This window comes from Lupinus angustifolius, chromosome LG07 (assembly GCF_001865875.1).
Source record: "Lupinus angustifolius cultivar Tanjil chromosome LG07, LupAngTanjil_v1.0, whole genome shotgun sequence".
In the NCBI taxonomy this organism is placed as follows: Eukaryota; Viridiplantae; Streptophyta; class Magnoliopsida; order Fabales; family Fabaceae; genus Lupinus; species Lupinus angustifolius.
In genome coordinates, this window is record NC_032015.1 from 8,117,045 (window position 1) to 8,135,458 (window position 18,414).

Consider the following 18,414-nt stretch of genomic DNA (forward strand, 5'->3'; position numbering starts at 1 on the left):
AAAAATGAATAATATATAATATATTGATTGTATAAAAAACTCTTATCATGTCCGTGCATAATTATTTTTCTCTTCATTTTAAAGTATTTTTCTAATAAATAAAAGTTGTTGATAATTATATCCTTTTAAAAAAATCAAGACACAGTTTTTTACAATTCTACCTTTACGCTAATAAAGAGATAATGACTGAAAAACTGATTACTATAATTATTTTAGAAAAATAATAAAAATTAAGTTAAATATATATATATATATATATATGATTAATATAAATACATATATGAATTGCATTTTTTAATCTTTATGTCACATCCTTAAATATATAAAAACAAGTGAATAAGTATCTCACATATAATGGGTTGTTCCATCCCATTTTATCGGAGTAACGTCAACCAATGCCATTGTTCTAATATTCTCTATTAATTTCTTTTGTCTAGGCCACATGTATTTGCATAAAATATAGAGTAAATTGAATAGACACACCCTACCCTAAGTTTCAGTGAAATTATATATAAATCATTCATACCTTTTTAAAACCTACACAAATTTTTCTAATTATATATACATTATACTAACTATCCCTGTAAGATAGATAAATGTAATTTCTTAAATAAAAAATGGTGAGAGATGTAATTAAGTCAAACAAAATACGATATATTGTGAAGACAAGTCCAAAAAGTATAAAAATCGATGTTTATTATTTATTTTGGTTAGTTACAATATAATATGAATAATTTAAACACCTCCTTAGGTTAAATAATGAATATACATTAAGTTTATATTATTTGGACTTGCCTACACAATATAAATATTTTGTTTTGACTTAATTGCATTCATCATTATTTTTGTTTAAGAAATTACACTTATATCTCTTACGTGGATAGTCAGTATAATATATATGTATAAATAGGAGTGGTTTATGTAGCTTTTAAAAAAACATGACTAATTTATATAATTTCACTAAAACTGAAAGGGTGTTCTGTGTAATTCACTCTAAAATATCATATATTTTTTTGAGCAGAGAAAATCTTCAGTATAATAAAGTTTCAACAATCTATGTATAATTTTACTTATGTCACTTTCGAGTTATGAGGAGGATATAAGATTTTTCTTCGGAATTAATTTGATTTTATTGAATGGTCCACGGTGGAGGGGCAGTGGCCAAATTGCTAAACGCAAAAGGCATGCGTTAACGGAGGGCAATTTTGGTCCATCCAAACGAAGAAACCCTACTATTTAACCCTCACCCCATTCCCACTTTCCCATATATTAGTTTTTTCACACTTTTTTTCAAACCCTTTTTTCTCTGTTTTTTTGCCAACAAGGTACACGCTACACTCCTTTCATTCCTTTTTCATTTAGATCTGTCTTACTTTTTTATTGTACGATCTCATTTGAATTTCCTTGATCAGTAAGCTGAATCTCTTTTCTGAACTGGGTTTTCACAAAGTTCTTTCCTTTTTCCAATTTTCACTATTCCTCGGATCTGTTTATATTTCTATGAAATTATACTTTTTTATGCAATTGTTGTGCGTATATGATTCGATCCTTGAATATCTGTGCAAAGTTTTGGTCTTTTGGTCCCATGTTTTGCAAATCTGTGGACTTTTTTTGTTTAGATTTGATTTTTTTATATCATGGTCTTAATCCTTATGTGACATAGTATCACAAATAAGCATATTTGAAATAAAAATTCAATATCTGTTTTCAAAGCCCTAGATTGCTGCTTTTTAATTTTTAATTGTTGATGAAGTATATGTAGTCGTCCTGTTTGAATTTTTTTATGTGAAATGAATCAAAACCCTGAATACCCTTAGATATTTTATCTACTATTATGTATTTTTGGGTTGACATAACATCTTGATTGTGACTCATAGTCACGGGTGATTGGTTTAATTAATGTTTTGTTTGATTTGACTTTTCAACTTATTCCTTATTGTAAGAGTACATTTTATAATCATAATCATTTGTAATATAGAAGCTTTGTTACATATATATGTGGTGATCGACCATGTTAATGTTTAGAAGTTGTTGTGCTGTTACATGTTATGTTTCATTTTATTCTGGTGTAGTTTAGATTTACTGCTACAATTACTCATTTGGAATTAGAACTTGTCAATGATGGCATGATATGCTTTTTTTTTTATGTTATTTGGTCACCTATAAACTGGTTTCAAATTGTTTTGTCATGATATATGTATTTATTTTTTGAACTAAAGAGGATGTATACACTGAAGCACTGTTTTTTGTCTACTGTAATTTGGTATAAAATCACCTTTGTTGTGATTTATTGTCCTGTGTCTCTTGTCTGTTCTGATTTGATTTGAATCTAGTAATGCAGGTTCATGTTTTTCTGTTTCCAATATATTGAGATCTATTTATTTGTGAGTGATATTGTATGTGCATACGTGATTGGTTGGTGGGATCTTGTAGATAAATCACAGTTAGCTCGTGTTCCACTTCCCTATTATTGTAGATACTCTTGATATTAGTAATGCCCTCGATTTACTGAAAGCTGTTATGACATTGGGTCCTTGAATTCTTCAGGAAAGTCATCATGGTTGACCAGGTTCAGCACCCTACAATCATGGAGAAGGTTTCCAGCCAGCTCAGTTGCCGCTCCAGTCTTTCTTCTGATGTTCAGAATTATGATGCAGCTTTCCGCAGGCCTGCTGTATTTCAAAGGCAGTCATTTGGGAATTACTCAAACGCTGCATTGCAGTATCCAATGATGCCATCATGCAGAGCTACAAGTGATTTGTCTTCAGTCGCAACAGCCTCCCCTGTGTTTGCTGCTGCTCCTGCAGAGAAAGGCCACTTTCTTATTGACTTTCTCATGGGTGGAGTTTCAGCTGCTGTGTCCAAAACTGCTGCTGCTCCCATTGAACGTGTTAAACTTTTGATCCAGAACCAGGATGAGATGATCAAAACCGGTAGACTTTCTGAGCCCTACAAGGGTATTGGCGATTGTTTTAAGCGAACCACAGCAGATGAGGGTGTGGTTGCTCTATGGAGGGGTAACACCGCCAATGTCATTCGTTATTTCCCTACTCAGGTTTGTCATTAACCCCTTTTAAATTTAGCTAATACTTTTTTATTACTGTATGAGTGTGCGTGATGCTAATTTTTCAATTGAAATTCCACCAGGCTTTGAACTTTGCGTTTAAGGACTACTTCAAGAGGCTTTTCAACTTCAAGAAGGATAGGGATGGTTACTGGAAATGGTTTGCCGGAAACTTGGCCTCAGGAGGTGCTGCTGGTGCCTCATCCCTTTTATTTGTGTACTCCCTCGACTATGCTCGTACTCGTCTTGCTAATGATGCAAAGGCTGCAAAGAAGGGTGGAGAAAGACAATTCAATGGTCTTGTCGATGTCTACAAGAAGACATTGGCAACTGATGGTGTGGCTGGTCTTTACCGTGGTTTCAATATTTCATGTGTTGGAATCATTGTGTATCGTGGTCTCTACTTCGGAATGTATGATTCTCTGAAGCCAGTTCTTTTGACTGGTAATTTGCAGGTTAGTTGCACTCTCTTTTTCTATGGGTTCATACTATCTTATGGGCTGTATGATTTATTTCAGCTACCAAGTTATTTTTATTTGGCCAACTCAAGTGTGTTAGTATCATAGTGCTGGGCATTCGGATAGAAGAATACGATGGCTATGTTTTGTTATTTTGATTCCTCCTTTAGTGGAGCCATATATTTCACCTTTTTATCTCATGTGCTTTGCTCTTCTACTTGTGTTGTGGGTACATTTTGCTGTTCTACTTATAAAATATATGCAGAATCTATAATGTAACACATGTGTTTGATGGCTTGACATGTCTCTATCAAATGATTGTGTTTTTCTGCTGGTGTCTTATGGCAAATATGTTCTTTTAATTTTTCTGGTACGTATCAAACTGTTCGTAACGACTATTCTTGTATGTTTTGACGATTACAGGATAGCTTTTTCGCTAGCTTTGGTCTTGGATGGCTGATCACCAATGGTGCTGGTCTTGCATCATACCCAATTGACACTGTTAGAAGAAGAATGATGATGACATCTGGTGAAGCTGTCAAGTACAAGAGCTCCTTGGATGCTTTCCAACAGATCCTCAAGAACGAGGGTGCCAAATCCTTGTTTAAGGGAGCTGGTGCTAACATCCTCCGTGCTGTTGCTGGTGCTGGTGTGCTTGCTGGTTATGACAAGTTGCAGGTCATCGTGTTCGGCAAGAAGTACGGATCTGGTGGTGCTTAAGTCCTTGAATTATTCTAGTTTTAGATGTTGATGAAAATCATTTGAGCTACGAGAAGTGACTGATTGCTGCAGCAAATTTTGTTGAATAAGTTAGCATCAGACTCCTCTTTAATTTTTGAACTAGATTTAATATTTTAAGTATGATTTATTTGTGTGGCTGGCGAAAGCGACTGCTTGCATTCGTTTTTGCTTGATTTGAGTTTTCAAGAGATCTATTATATTCTACAATTATACATGTTCTACAGTAACCTCATGTTCCTAAAATAAAATGTCCCCTTTTGATTTCAGTATGTGTATAAGCATTTATTTCATTGGTAATGTTATATGCAATTATTTTTTTACATCCTTCACATCCCACTTGTCATCATGTCTACAATTTGGTCGCTTCAATAATACTGTTGTTAAGGGTTTAGGAGGAAGAGAAAAAAGCTTGTGTGGAAATGTATCCAATATATTATTTTAGAGATAAGTATATTTATATTTTTGGTGTATTATTTCGGACTAAATTTAAATTTTAATTAAATTTTAATGGGCTGTGTAGATTTTAATGATGGTGTCTATATAAATATGATTTCATACAAGTATTAAAATGTTATGTATATATCTATATACAAACACTTGATAAGAGGAAGGTCTAATTAAGTTTTCATCCTTGTTGGTAAGGTTCCCTTTGAAGTTGGTTGGGTTGAAGTCTTTTCATCCACTTTCTTACTTATGTGTTGACGTGATAGTTGGTCGTACACGTCATCTTCACCACCTCAGCAAATAGCCGTCCATGTTTATAATTAATTATTTTATAAATTAAATTGGACTTTGTTTATTTTCAAAAATAAATACAACTATATTTTATAGTCAATCAATAAAAAATATATGAGAATGTACGGATTTTTACATTGTTATTATATTACTTATATTTTATGATTATTAATCTTTAAATATAATTAATAAAAATGAAAATAGATATTATACTTTAGAATTAATTTTCGGTAAAACTGTTGAAGTTAATAAAGCACTTGGGCGTATAAAAAAGTATATCTAATTAAATTCTTAATTCTAAATATTATTGTTAGATAATGAGTATTAAAAAATTAAGCATTGGTTTACTTAAGTAATATTCATTTAATAATAGTATAAGACTTTAAAAACTAATTAATCATTATTAAGGGTATACAATACATTATTTATCATTCTTTTTCGAGAAAAAAACTCCCACATCTTACATAAGTAATTATTTGTATGACTGATTTTTCCAAACAGCTTTATATCAATCTACTAATTATGCAATTGTCAATTATAATTCCAGTTATACTATTACAACTTTTTTTTTTGCCAAAACAAATCTTTAATATGAGTGGATTCTCTCTTCAAATATTTTATTTAGGCTTCGGTAGTTAAATACTCAACAAACTAGTTTACTTAGCTAAACAAACAAGCTTGCGCTTGGAATTAAGATTGATTAGCTAGAAGCCTCGAAGTATAGATCGCAATAGGTCTAGATGATGATAGTGCACAATCTATATTTACCCTATTTTACTATTTTGGGATCCAGACTAGCCTCAAACTCATGTAATTTAGAAATATTAAAAATTACAAACAACTTATATATTTATGCAAATATTTTCACAATTACATGTATTATTTTAGACAACCAAAAGAAGAGAAAATTGATAAAAACAATTACAAAACTTTTTAATCTATCACTTAAATATTTTTTTTAGTAAACAATATAATTTAAAATAAGACAATAGAACATATTAAACATCTAAACTCCCTCTATCAACATCATATTACATCATAATTATGAATTAACAAACATTGTTTAACAACATAACAATAAAGTTATGATAGAAAATATGTTTTATTATATTACTTTATATATAAATAAATTATGTGTCTGGGTATCTCATTACTCGACCCCAACCTATTTAACAAGTTTCAAATCTTCAATCTTAACTATTCGTGGAAAAAATTACACAGACCTAATCCATTGTGAATATCACTAATGAATACTTATGGGTTTGATTACTCATTCTCAACCCCAACATTATGAGGGTACAAATAACTTGTATAAATATATTACAAGAGTAATGCTTTTTATTTATTAAATTACTAAAATCATAATTGTTTAATATTAGTCATGCTTTAAATTAGGAAAGTTTTGGTTATTTTTTCTTTCCGATCGAATGATTTAGACATTAAAACTCAATTGAATTTCCTTTTGTAATGGGAGAAAGTTACAAATTATTCAATGAATTATGAAAAAATAATATTTTATTTCATATTCTAGTATAAAAATATTTGTTAAATATCAAATTAAGAAACTAGTACTGGTTGGAGGAGAAAATTGATAAAAGAAAATATTCTTATTTTAAATAATATAATAAGGCAAGTCAAAACCTTATTTTTAATTAAGTCAACTTAGGTTTATACTAAAGGGAATGGAATATCTCAACTTGAGTATGTTTAGGGGATTCTGTGAGGTATGGAAGAGAAAAGCATATCAAAAAAAGGAAAAATTAGGATGATATTACACTTTAACATTTATATACGATGAACTGATATTTTTATTTAAATATAAAAACAAAAATAATTTGTTTTTTTTTGTAATGGTGATGATTTTTTCCATTTTTATTTCAAAAGTTAGAGTTGAGATTCCAATTCTCAATTTCATCTTAAACGTTTACATTCCTAGCCATACTTAAATAGTAAACCCATAAAGGTTTTAATGCATGTTCAATCAATTAGATGGTTAGTCTGATTTAATAACATCATATATATTACAACCAACCTACTCATTAAAATTGTTATTGATATAAATTCTCAATTATAAGTTGAGGAAGTAAACAAACAGGATTATCATATTAAATACATATAGTTTAGTGCCACAAACCTTTGTTATAATAGATACATATAGATGGAAAAGTAGCATGGTTTAATGATACATTCATAATTCCTTTAACTTGCCACAAACCTAATTTTGTTTCACTTTTCCGTTGCAATAAATTTGACCAAGTTTCGACGGGACCATACAATTTTTGTCAATTTAAGTTTATTTGACCATACAAATAATTAAAAACTAGGACCAGAAAGAACCTGACGAGGTGATTCAGTCCAAATCTAAAAGCTTAATATTTACGAAGGGAATGTTATAACAAAAACAATACTTCCTATTTTCCTGTTATAGTACCTTTATGAAGAAAATTACCTTTACAAATCTACCACTATTTGAGATATTGAATGGAAAACCAACCACTATAATTATAATAGAAATATAGTAAAATAATAAATTAGGAAATTGTTATGCGAGTTGACTACAAATTGATATTAATTATATTTATTAATTAAGTGTCACAATAAAAAAACTAAAAAATTGAGGCAATATCACATAAGAAAAGTTTTTCCATGTTATAAATAATGCATCAGTCTAAACATGATCATCTCAATATGATATGATAATTATATGCAACATGTAATTAAACCTATTAAAAGTAATTAAAATAAAAAATATTGGTTAAACTATATGGTAGAATACCAACTAAAACATGTTTGTCCATAAAAGATTTTCATGTTTTTAAAAATAACACATTAAGAATTTCAGCCTTAAACATCATAGTTATTTGTAATATATAGTTATCTATTGAATTATTCTAATAATTGAGTTATAAGCAATAATAATATTTACAAATTTATTACAAGGGAGGATCCACATATTCTAAGAGTAAGTTTTTTTAAACCTATTCTTCATCCTAGTCATTTATTCTAAGAAAATCCAATAGTTTGAATACTAGATATACATATAAATTATAATTAATGATTATGATAAAAAACTTACTTTTGGAGTAAGTGAATATCCCAACAATTTTGTATACGGAACATCCTCGTGGTGGAGCTAATTCTACGTGGTTGTTATATATAAAAGTGGGGAGTACATCTATTGTATGTTATTATATGTATTATTAGTCTATAATTGGTTGAAAAAATATTTTTAAGTTTAAAAATTAATAATTAATTAATTTTCGGACTAATTAAATCTGATAGTACATACAATAACATAATTTATGGCATAACAAATATGTATAAGAAAAGTGGAACTTAAGGGTTTATTAAGGAGAATGAAGTAGAGATGTTCACATTGGATATCTCAATTAAGGAGAATTAACTATCAACTTTGAACCAAAAAAGTCACCCGCTAATTAAAAAGTAAATTTCGTTCAGCTTAGCTTCAGTAAAGTACGAAATTACACACGATCCAAAAGTTACTTGTTGTTTGGTTCAATTTTTGTTTGCTAGCTACTTATGTTTTTTCCTATTTAAAATACAATTTAAATAAAATATAAAATCTATGTACTGACAGTGTAAAGATTTATATATAGTCAGTATATTATCTATCATCTATTAGTATTACTTTTATTTAAAAGTTAATGATAATTAGAAATGAATGACAGATGATGCAGTGACAGTGTAAAAATCTCTTACATTGTCAATGTATACATCATTTTCTCATTTAAATAAGAGTATTTTATATCCTCCTACCACAAAAAGATGACACGTGCCACTTGTAATCCAATCATAATAGTTAAAGTATCTTGTTATAACATATATCATCTTCTTGTGAGTAAGAGGATATAATAAAATGATATATCATTTTCCTTCAAATAACTTAAGGTAGTGTAAATTTTGTGTTTTAACTATAAATAAATGGTGAATTATAGTATTAGAGACAAATATACTCAAATGAAATGGGCTAAATAAAACTCTAAAAATGAGATACAACAAAAAAACTATAACCTCATGTAAATGTATCTTTTACTTTAGAGTACAAAATATATAATTATAGCCGAATTTTTTTATACTACTAAATATATTCTTTAATTCTTTTTAGATAAGGAATTAATTCATGGCTGCTCTCCTCAATAAGTGTCGCTCTTAGAAATCAAATGCTCAATATTAGCATCCAATGAAACCTTACACTATTAGGCTAATAAATTGTTGATTATAACTTATTCAATTTGATTTTATAGATAAATTTGAAAACAGATTTGATACAGCAATTTTTTTTAAAGCCAATCCAAAACAATTAGAATAAATAACAGTTTTGATGAATATCAATCTCTATAGATCGTTTTCAAAAAAAAAAACTTGGATCAGTTTTATTATAAATGTTTTTTAAAATCAAACATGTATCAACTAAACCAAACTCTAATTTTGATCCGGTAAAAGAAAGCAGCCCAACAAGCATCTTATTTAAGTCTGACCCCCACACATTCTAACTCCGTCCAACGTCACTCGCGCAGCCACCCAATCCTCCTTCACCATCTCCCTCTCGAAGGTAAATAAACCCTACTTCCTCTTTTCTCTTCTTTTCAAATACTCTTAACCCCTTTTATCTATTACATTTTTCACACCCTTTTGTTCTCTCTTTGTTTTTTTAAGGTACACACTACAAAAATTTCATTTCGTTTTCATTCAGATCTGCGTTACCTTTTTTGTTTTTAGATTTCATCTGAATTTTCTTTATCTGTAAGCTAAATCTTTTTCTTTCAACTGGGTTTTCACAAAGTTATTTCCTTTTTCTCAATTTTCCCATTCTTCCATGGATCTATCACTTTTCCAGTGAATTTTGAGTTTTGGTATCGTTTTGTGAAATTGTGGAACATATACGGTTAGATCCTTTCATATCTGTTCCAAGTTTTCATCTTTTTATACTATGCCTTTCGAATCTGTGGATTTTTTGTTCATGTTTGATTTGTTATATTGTGGACATGTTTGATCCTTATGTGAAACAGTAGCATAAATAAGCATAATTGAAAAAAAAATCAATATTTGTTTTCAAATCATTAGATTGCTATTTTATGATACCTTAAATCCTTAATTGTTGATTTAAGATTCACAGTTACACTGTTAGTACTTTTTAATATGAGAAATTGAATCGAATCCCATCACAACATTTGATTTTTCATTGACTATTGTCTCTGTGAATGATATAACAGTTTGGTTGTGACTCATAGTCATGGATGGATGATTTATTTAATGTTTTGTTTGATTTGTTTTCCCAGCTTATTCTGTTAAGAGTGCCATTCATAATAAATTGTAAAATAGAAGCTTTAGAGCATATTTGTGTGATTAGCCATGTTAATATTTAGGAGTTCTGCTGTTTGTAAAGTTTATATTTTTGTTACAATTACTCATTTCGAAACAGGGTTTCTCAATGATGGTATGCTATGAATCTTTTCACTCTGTTCTGATTTGATTTGAACCTATTACCATGACTTCATGTTTTTCTGTTTCCAATGTTATGTAGACATGTTTATTTGCTTTGTGATTTTGTATGTGGTTTGTGAGATGTTGTAGTGAATCACTGTTGTTCCTTGCTCCTTCTGGATACCCTTAATATTAGTAATGCACTTGACTTACGGCAAGATGTTATGATCACTTTTCTAGATTTATCAATTATATTTGACATTGGGCCCTTGCATTCTTCAGGAAAGTCATCATGGTTGATCAGGCTCAGCACCCTACAATCATGGAGAAGGTTTCCAGCCAGCTCAGTCGCAGCTCCGGTCTTTCTTCTGATGTTCAGAATTATGATGCAGCTTTCCGCAGGCCTGCTGTATTTCAAAGGCAGTCATTTGGGAATTACTCAAACGCTGCATTGCAGTATCCAATGATGCCATCATGCAGAGCTACAAGTGATTTGTCTTCAGTCGCAACAGCCTCCCCTGTGTTTGCTGCGGCTCCTGCAGAGAAAGGCCACTTCCTTATTGACTTTCTCATGGGTGGAGTTTCAGCTGCTGTGTCCAAAACTGCTGCTGCTCCCATTGAACGTGTTAAACTTTTGATCCAGAACCAGGATGAGATGATCAAAACTGGTAGACTTTCTGAGCCCTACAAGGGTATTGGAGATTGTTTTAAGCGAACCACGGCAGATGAGGGTGTGGTTGCCCTATGGAGGGGTAACACCGCCAATGTCATTCGTTATTTCCCTACTCAGGTTTGTCATTAACCCCTTTTAAATTTAGCTAATACTTTTTTATTACTGTATGAGTGTGCGTGATGCTAATTTTTCAATTGAAATTCCACCAGGCTTTGAACTTTGCGTTTAAGGACTACTTCAAGAGGCTTTTCAACTTCAAGAAGGATAGGGATGGTTACTGGAAATGGTTTGCCGGAAACTTGGCCTCAGGAGGTGCTGCTGGTGCCTCATCCCTTTTATTTGTGTACTCCCTCGACTATGCTCGTACTCGTCTTGCTAATGATGCAAAGGCTGCAAAGAAGGGTGGAGAAAGACAATTCAATGGTCTTGTCGATGTCTACAAGAAGACATTGGCAACTGATGGTGTGGCTGGTCTTTACCGTGGTTTCAATATTTCATGTGTTGGAATCATTGTGTATCGTGGTCTCTACTTCGGAATGTATGATTCTCTGAAGCCAGTTCTTTTGACTGGTAATTTGCAGGTTAGTTGCACTCTCTTTTTCTATGGCTTCATACTATCTTATGGGCTGTATTTGATATATTTCAGCTTTCAAGTTAATATGATTTGGTGAACTCAAGTGTGTTCGGATAGAAGAATACGATGGCTATGTTTTGTTCTTTTGATTCCACCTTTAGTGGAGCCATATATTTCACCTTTTTATCTCATGTGCTTTGCTGTTCTACTTGTGTTTTGGGTACATTTTGCTGTTCTACTTATAAAATATATGCCGAATGTATAATGTAACACATATGTTCGATGGCTTGACAAGTCCATCAAATGGTTGTTTTTGTGCTGTTCTTCTATGGCAAATATGTTCTTTTAATTTGTCTGGTACGTATCAAACTGTTCCTAACGACTATTCTGGTTTGTGTTGACGATCACAGGATAGCTTTTTCGCTAGCTTTGGTCTTGGATGGCTGATCACCAATGGTGCTGGTCTTGCATCATACCCAATTGACACTGTTAGAAGAAGAATGATGATGACATCTGGTGAAGCTGTCAAGTACAAGAGCTCCTTGGATGCTTTCCAACAGATCCTCAAGAACGAGGGTGCCAAATCCTTGTTTAAGGGAGCTGGTGCTAACATCCTCCGTGCTGTTGCTGGTGCTGGTGTGCTTGCTGGTTATGACAAGTTGCAGGTCATTGTGTTCGGCAAGAAGTACGGATCTGGTGGGGCTTAAGTGTTCAGCGCCTGATTTATTCTAGTTTTAGATGTTGATGAAAATCACATGAGCTATGAGAAATGACTAGTTGCTGCAGCAAATTTTGTTCAATAAGTTAGTCCCAGACCCCTCTTTAATTTTGGAACTTGATTTCATATTTGAAGAATGATTTATGATTTATTTGAGTGGCTGGCATAAGCCACTGCTTGCATTCCATTTTGTTTGATTTGAATTTTCAAGAGATCTACTATATTTTATGAGAAATGATTATTTTTTATTTTAATTTTTTTCTGTTAATCAAGTATATCCTTGATCTCTTTCTGGATTTGTGGCTGACATTGGTACTTACCTCTTACATTTTAAGATAAATGGCTATTCAGTAAATCCTTAAAATTTATGTACGAACTCCTTGTTTTGGGTAATGTTATAGACAATTATCAGTAAGTGTAAAGTTTTTATTTTTTGGGCAATGTTATGTGCAATTATAGTTTAGATCCTTCACATCCCACTCGTCATCATGTTGGTCGTGATTTTAAGCCTTCTATAAGATTGTACTCATTTTCCTCTCATCATTATCATATGGAAGAGAAATTCCTCAATGAGTAGCTAAATTATCTGTGTTACAAATGTAGGCTAAAACGACCAACATTAAACTAACCTACCAAAGAATAAATAGCATCTCACAGCCTTGAAATATCTACAAACTGCAGTTGAGAGTATAATTAGGAACCTTGTTTCACTCTCCATAATGATGTTTTGCCAACCTTTATCTCTAACTATCTCTTGATCTTAGAGCTTGAGAAATGAGGTATTCTTTTAAGGATTTGAGTGAGTATCCACTTATTTCAAGAGTAAGTGAATTTCTCCTCTTAAGATTTTAGTCTAATGATCCTTTGATATACTAAATTTTGTAAATAGTGAGGACACCATATTATCTTTTCTGTTTTTTTACACTATATGTGCTCATCTAGTCATTTTTGCTTCTACACCTTCTCTTTTTCTTTTCTAACGTTATTGTATTAATTTTTGTTAGCAAGGAAAAGAGAAGAAACAAAATGATTACTACTTTTCTTTTCGTGAAGCAACATGGCTAATTTTAATTCCAACTAATTACGTTTGTTTTGTATCAAGTGATTTCATTTATTTATGATGCAATTGATTGACACCTGCATGCAGAGAGTAAATAACATAAAATAATAAGGTAGAAATTCTGTTTCAAACAAGAATATGTTATCCTAAACATATTCTGAACTAATCAAAATATGTTATGTTAATTAAAAAATTAAATATTTATGACTTTTGCTTCATTTGATTAGCACGGAATAGGCTTGAGGATAACAAATATTTGTCCTATTTGAATTTCAAATTAATTACCAAGCAACTATTGTTGTTGACCGTAAGTGTAACTCAAGTTGTCGTATATCCATTTTTTGAAGGGGCAGTGTATTAGGTCATAAAATCTAGTTTCAATGTATGTGGTGATGATATTATTTGTTTGATTTCTTGTAACCAATTAGTTTCTTAAAATAAAGTGCTAAAAATTAAATAACAAACCATCCATGCTGATGCTATTTATATGAAAGGAAAAAGTGAAGGAGCCCTAATTTATGGTCTCGTGGTTATGGCACACCATCCCTTGTATTTATTATTATTAATTAATATCATTGCTAGTTTCTTCTACTACCTAATGGTTAAGTAATGAAACTCAGAATGTGAGTTTCACACATGGCCTTGTAAGGTCTATTTTTGGTATTAGGTATGATTTTGAGCACTTTCCTGGGAATGTGAACCTAGGAATGTAAAAAATCCCCTCCTAAAAAGGGGGGAATCCAAATTCTCTACGTCCTTCACAACTGAGATACCAATGAATCTTATTTGACTGAGTATTTTTTTACCTCATCTTCTATGGAACAAGGACAGACAGGTCATAATACCGGATACCAAACACTGGGAGACATTATGTCAATGATTTTTGGCTGAACATGGCTTACTTTCATAAGAAATCTAATCTTGCGCCCTGTACTTTTCTAAACACAGCAATTTTTTTTTTATAAATATTAGTTAAAATGAACAGTACTCCATGTACCCTTTGGCAAATGGAAAAATCTCCTTAAAGTGAGTTGTCACTCAAGTATGCAAGTTAGGTTGTAACTTGTATCTACCCTTAATCTAACTTGATGTGCATTGTGATTTTAACCTACCAAAATTAAATTCTGAAGTGTCTGATTCTGTCTTGCATTGCAGCAGGACATATGGCAAGACAACATTGATCCTGATAATATGACTTATGAAGTGTGGTGCTATTAATGTTTAGCATGCAAATACTGATGATTTGTGTGCATACTGTATATTTTCAGACTTATGTTTTACTTTTTTGATGGCAATGAAAAGTGAATTTGCGAGTACCTGTCCGAACTGAACCCGAATTTAATGGGGAAAACCCATTGTAACTGGGTTTGGATTTTACCTGAATTCAATTTATGGGTTTGGGTTCGGGTTTGGTACAACTGATACCCTACCTCGAACACCCTACCTCGAACGTGATTGACATATGTAAAATTATTAAATTGCAATTCAACTTGATTGTGAAGAATGAATGCTTCCCTACTGTAGGTTGTAACATCATGAATAAAATAGGTTTCGGGCGGGGTTCCCGTTGGGTGTAGGTTACCCGAAACTGATAGCGCCGAGGATGGTGGTATTGTTTTCAACCCCACTAAATTCGGGTTCGGGTTCAGAATTTCAGGTTCAGGATTGGGTTAGCAGTTTTTTCAAAAGAAAAAGTTGTGGAAAAGGTAATATCTTGGTTCTCAACATTTCTTATGGAATAGGTGAAAAATACACAACCGAAGTCCTTTTCCCATGGAGTGTTTCTTGGTATATAATGGTCTTGGTAAAATGAGACCATTAATTTCGGTCATAACCCCAGTCTTCAAAAAGGTCATTCGCATCCAAGTCCTCCTTTTTAATGGATTCACCTGGAGTGTTTCTTGGTCTTACTTTACCTCTAACTATTATAGACTGTCCTCCATCTGATATCAACTCTTCTTACTATTGTATCTATTAGTCCTTTTCTGACATGGTCTACTAATTACGCTCAACTTGGCTACATAAAACCGAATTGATTCTCCTATATGTGACTCTCCTGTATTAATCTACATTCAGCTACCCTTTCCCATAGATTTGTGGTTCACAGATTAGTTTAATCACTTGAAAACTGTGTATGCAATTCTCCATCTCATTTATCTTGTTCTTTTCAGAAATGCCCAGTTTGCAACATTGAGGTGTTTGGTGAGGAATCAATGCAATAGCATCAACATGGCAAAATGGAGCTACCTTTCTCTATCAATTTTTAATTTCATACACTTAGGTAGGTGTAGTAGAAAGAACTCTGGCATAGTGTTACATAATACATGTTCTGTTTTACTTAGAAACAAAGCAGACAGCCACATCTTCTAGTGTTTAATGTAGTTTGATTTTCTGTGTATCTGTGTGATTTATTCTCTTAGCTTTTCCCCCTTCCTTTTCGTATTTGGGGGGATTGGAAAATGGGAATGATAAATCTGATTCTAAAGTGTGATAAACATAGATATGTTGGAATATGAGATTGAGAAAGAGTACTAACCATAACGGAAAATTTAGAAGAAAAATATTCCTTAAAGAGTGTTCTTAAACACTTGTTAACACTATCTAGATGTAAGAAAAATATGTGATACTTAAACTTACTAAAATTTTCATGTCATGCGTATAAAGAGTCGTTGCAGTTTTTTCTTAACACTAGAAAATCTCAACCCATTGAAATAACTTTTTACATGATTCATTGTTAAAGACAAACTTCAAATTTTCATTGTGACGTTTTCAACTCTAGAATTGAGTTTTAAGACATCACAGGAAAAATATAGGTACAATTTGAAAACAAAGAATACGAGTTTTTATTTACTTAAATACAAAAAAAGAATCCAAGATAAATATCCATTATTAGGTTAGCTAGTAGCTATATAACAAAGTGTTGGTATAGTCGTGTAAGATCCCACTAAGTTGTCATGTTCGATTCTTAAAAATAATATTTATTGGGAGAAATAACTATACATCCCAAAAAGAATTAGTTTCTTACTCAAAAAGTGATGAATGGATACCTTCGTGATACAAAAAAATCCAAAACTATACCCCATGTATCTGATTTCAGAACAGCATATAATAATTAATATTCATTTGTTTGTTATGTAGTAGATGTAAAATGTGTATACGGACAGTGTAAAGATTTATACACAGTCAGTACATTATTTACAATTCATTTGCAATACTTTTATTTAGAAGTCAATGAAAATTAAAAATTAATAATAAATGATAAAGTGACACTATAAAAAAACTTTATACGGTCGGTGTATATATCTTTTTCCATATAATGCAAAATATATTATTGGGTGAGTGTGTGGGTTAATTTGTCGTTTTATATGTTCATAACCATATTTCGCAAATCAAAGTAGAAAAAATGAGATCTTTCATTTGTTTGTTCAGAAAGAACCAAAATCTTGGTTCTCCCAAATCACTGCACATAATAAAGTTAGACAGAGGAACTGCCGACCTAAGAAAATCTTATATCAGTACACGTGTAATAAGAAATTTTGTGTCCACTTTTTAATTATCATATTTAATATATATATATAGACAAATATATTATGATGAGCTACCAATATAAAAAACTTATATTATAAAATGCATATATATTAAAGTTTTCAAGTATTTGTTATTTTCTTATCCCTTCTTACTTTATTGAGTCATTCTTCTATTTCATACAATTTTAAAAGAACTGCATGATATCTTTAAAAACTTGTAAAACACCTTCATAGACAAATTTTATGATACTCTTATCCTATGTTCGGAAACCTAATTTATTTTAGTGTTTATTATTGTTGCATGGATGATTATAAATATTCATACACAATATAATCCAGTGAAGAGAAATGCTTTACAACAGAAAGAATAAAGAATGGCGTGAAAATTCTCCCGACTTCTTCATATAATAAGTCAAAATTTGTCCACCAAAATTAAACACAATCTTCATTATTCAAAGTTGTAATTCTCTTCATTTGCTAAGAAATTAAAGAGAATTGAGTAGTTGGTTCTTATCAGAAGGTATGTCATTCTTTAATTTTGCCAGCCATATCTCTATTGTTTATTATTTCTATTTGTTCATCAATATGAATTATAAATGTTTGAACTTTGTAAAGAAAAGTTAGAAGAATAGCAATATATTATTATATAAATTAAAAAAAAAAAGGAAATCAGTTTCTTTTTTATGTACATAATTAATGGATTTGAAATGTCATTAACTTTAGGCTATGTTTGATTGGAATGAAAAGGGAGAAAAGAAAGTGAGAGAAATGAAAAAGGAAGGAAAAAACTTTTCCATATTTGGTTACAATGAAAAGAACGAAGAAAAAAATGGCCGAAATAAAACAAGTAGAAAAATCAGATCATGATCTATGGATCCCAAAATATATCTCAAACCATATTCTATACCAATCATGATGAAGAAAAAATAGAAAAACAATGAATATTTAATTTTTTAAACTGAAATGTCATGTTTTCATTGAGAGACAACATACACACATCATGAAATAAATTACTTCCTACTCACATAGTGTTGAGATACTCTTGATGTATAAACAACTAAAAATTTACCATATTTACTACGCATTTTCATTTCTTAAGTTGTCTTTGCTCAAGCTTTTTATCCTTTAACTTTTCTTCTCTAAACCAAATAGTTGGACGATTAGTTTGTCACCTTTTCTTTTTAAATATGCATTTGATTTGAGAATGTCCAATATATTAAATATGAATATAATATTTATATACTAATACAGATTTATACATAATTATTATACTTTTTACCTTTATTTTTTATGTATATTATATTTATTTAAAAAATCAATGATAACAGAAATGAATAATAGTCAATATACTAATATTATATAAAAATCTTCCGTATATACATTTTTTCTCATTAAATAATTCTTTAGCCACTCATTACT

General features: G+C 31.0%; 2 protein-coding genes across 4 annotated transcripts; both read left to right on the forward strand.

The window, feature by feature from the left end:
- On the forward strand, nucleotides 1,304-4,479 carry LOC109352174 (ADP,ATP carrier protein 1, mitochondrial-like). Of its 2 annotated transcripts, none has more exons than XM_019594036.1 (4): nucleotides 1,304-1,320; nucleotides 2,546-3,055; nucleotides 3,148-3,519; nucleotides 3,946-4,479. In XM_019594036.1, exons 2-4 carry the CDS (start codon nucleotides 2,558-2,560, stop codon nucleotides 4,240-4,242), a joined length of 1,167 nt encoding a protein of 388 aa, XP_019449581.1. In that variant the 5' UTR covers nucleotides 1,304-1,320; nucleotides 2,546-2,557; the 3' UTR covers nucleotides 4,243-4,479. The 2 variants fall into 2 exon arrangements, with proteins under 2 accessions (XP_019449581.1, XP_019449582.1); XM_019594037.1 differs by lacking the exon at nucleotides 1,304-1,320 and having other exon boundaries at nucleotides 2,548-2,566; nucleotides 2,651-3,055.
- Nucleotides 10,726-12,620, forward strand: LOC109352175 (ADP,ATP carrier protein 1, mitochondrial). 2 transcript variants are annotated; one of them, XM_019594039.1, is made up of 4 exons: nucleotides 10,729-10,747; nucleotides 10,836-11,233; nucleotides 11,326-11,697; nucleotides 12,101-12,620. In XM_019594039.1, the coding sequence occupies exons 2-4, from the start codon at nucleotides 10,907-10,909 to the stop codon at nucleotides 12,395-12,397; spliced, it is 996 nt and encodes a 331-aa protein (XP_019449584.1). In that variant the 5' UTR covers nucleotides 10,729-10,747; nucleotides 10,836-10,906; the 3' UTR covers nucleotides 12,398-12,620. The 2 variants fall into 2 exon arrangements, with proteins under 2 accessions (XP_019449583.1, XP_019449584.1); XM_019594038.1 differs by having other exon boundaries at nucleotides 10,726-11,233.

Excerpts from the sequence above, each read along its gene's own strand:
- LOC109352174 (XM_019594036.1), top strand. The coding sequence starts at position 2,558 with ATGGTTGACCAGGTTCAGCACCCTACAATCATGGAGAAGGTTTCCAGC. Across the intron at positions 3,056-3,147 it reads TTCGTTATTTCCCTACTCAG|GCTTTGAACTTTGCGTTTAA; the intron begins GTTTGTCATTAA and ends AAATTCCACCAG. Across the intron at positions 3,520-3,945 it reads TTTTGACTGGTAATTTGCAG|GATAGCTTTTTCGCTAGCTT; the intron begins GTTAGTTGCACT and ends TGACGATTACAG.
- LOC109352175 (XM_019594038.1), top strand. The coding sequence starts at position 10,736 with ATGGTTGATCAGGCTCAGCACCCTACAATCATGGAGAAGGTTTCCAGC. Across the intron at positions 11,234-11,325 it reads TTCGTTATTTCCCTACTCAG|GCTTTGAACTTTGCGTTTAA; the intron begins GTTTGTCATTAA and ends AAATTCCACCAG. Across the intron at positions 11,698-12,100 it reads TTTTGACTGGTAATTTGCAG|GATAGCTTTTTCGCTAGCTT; the intron begins GTTAGTTGCACT and ends TGACGATCACAG.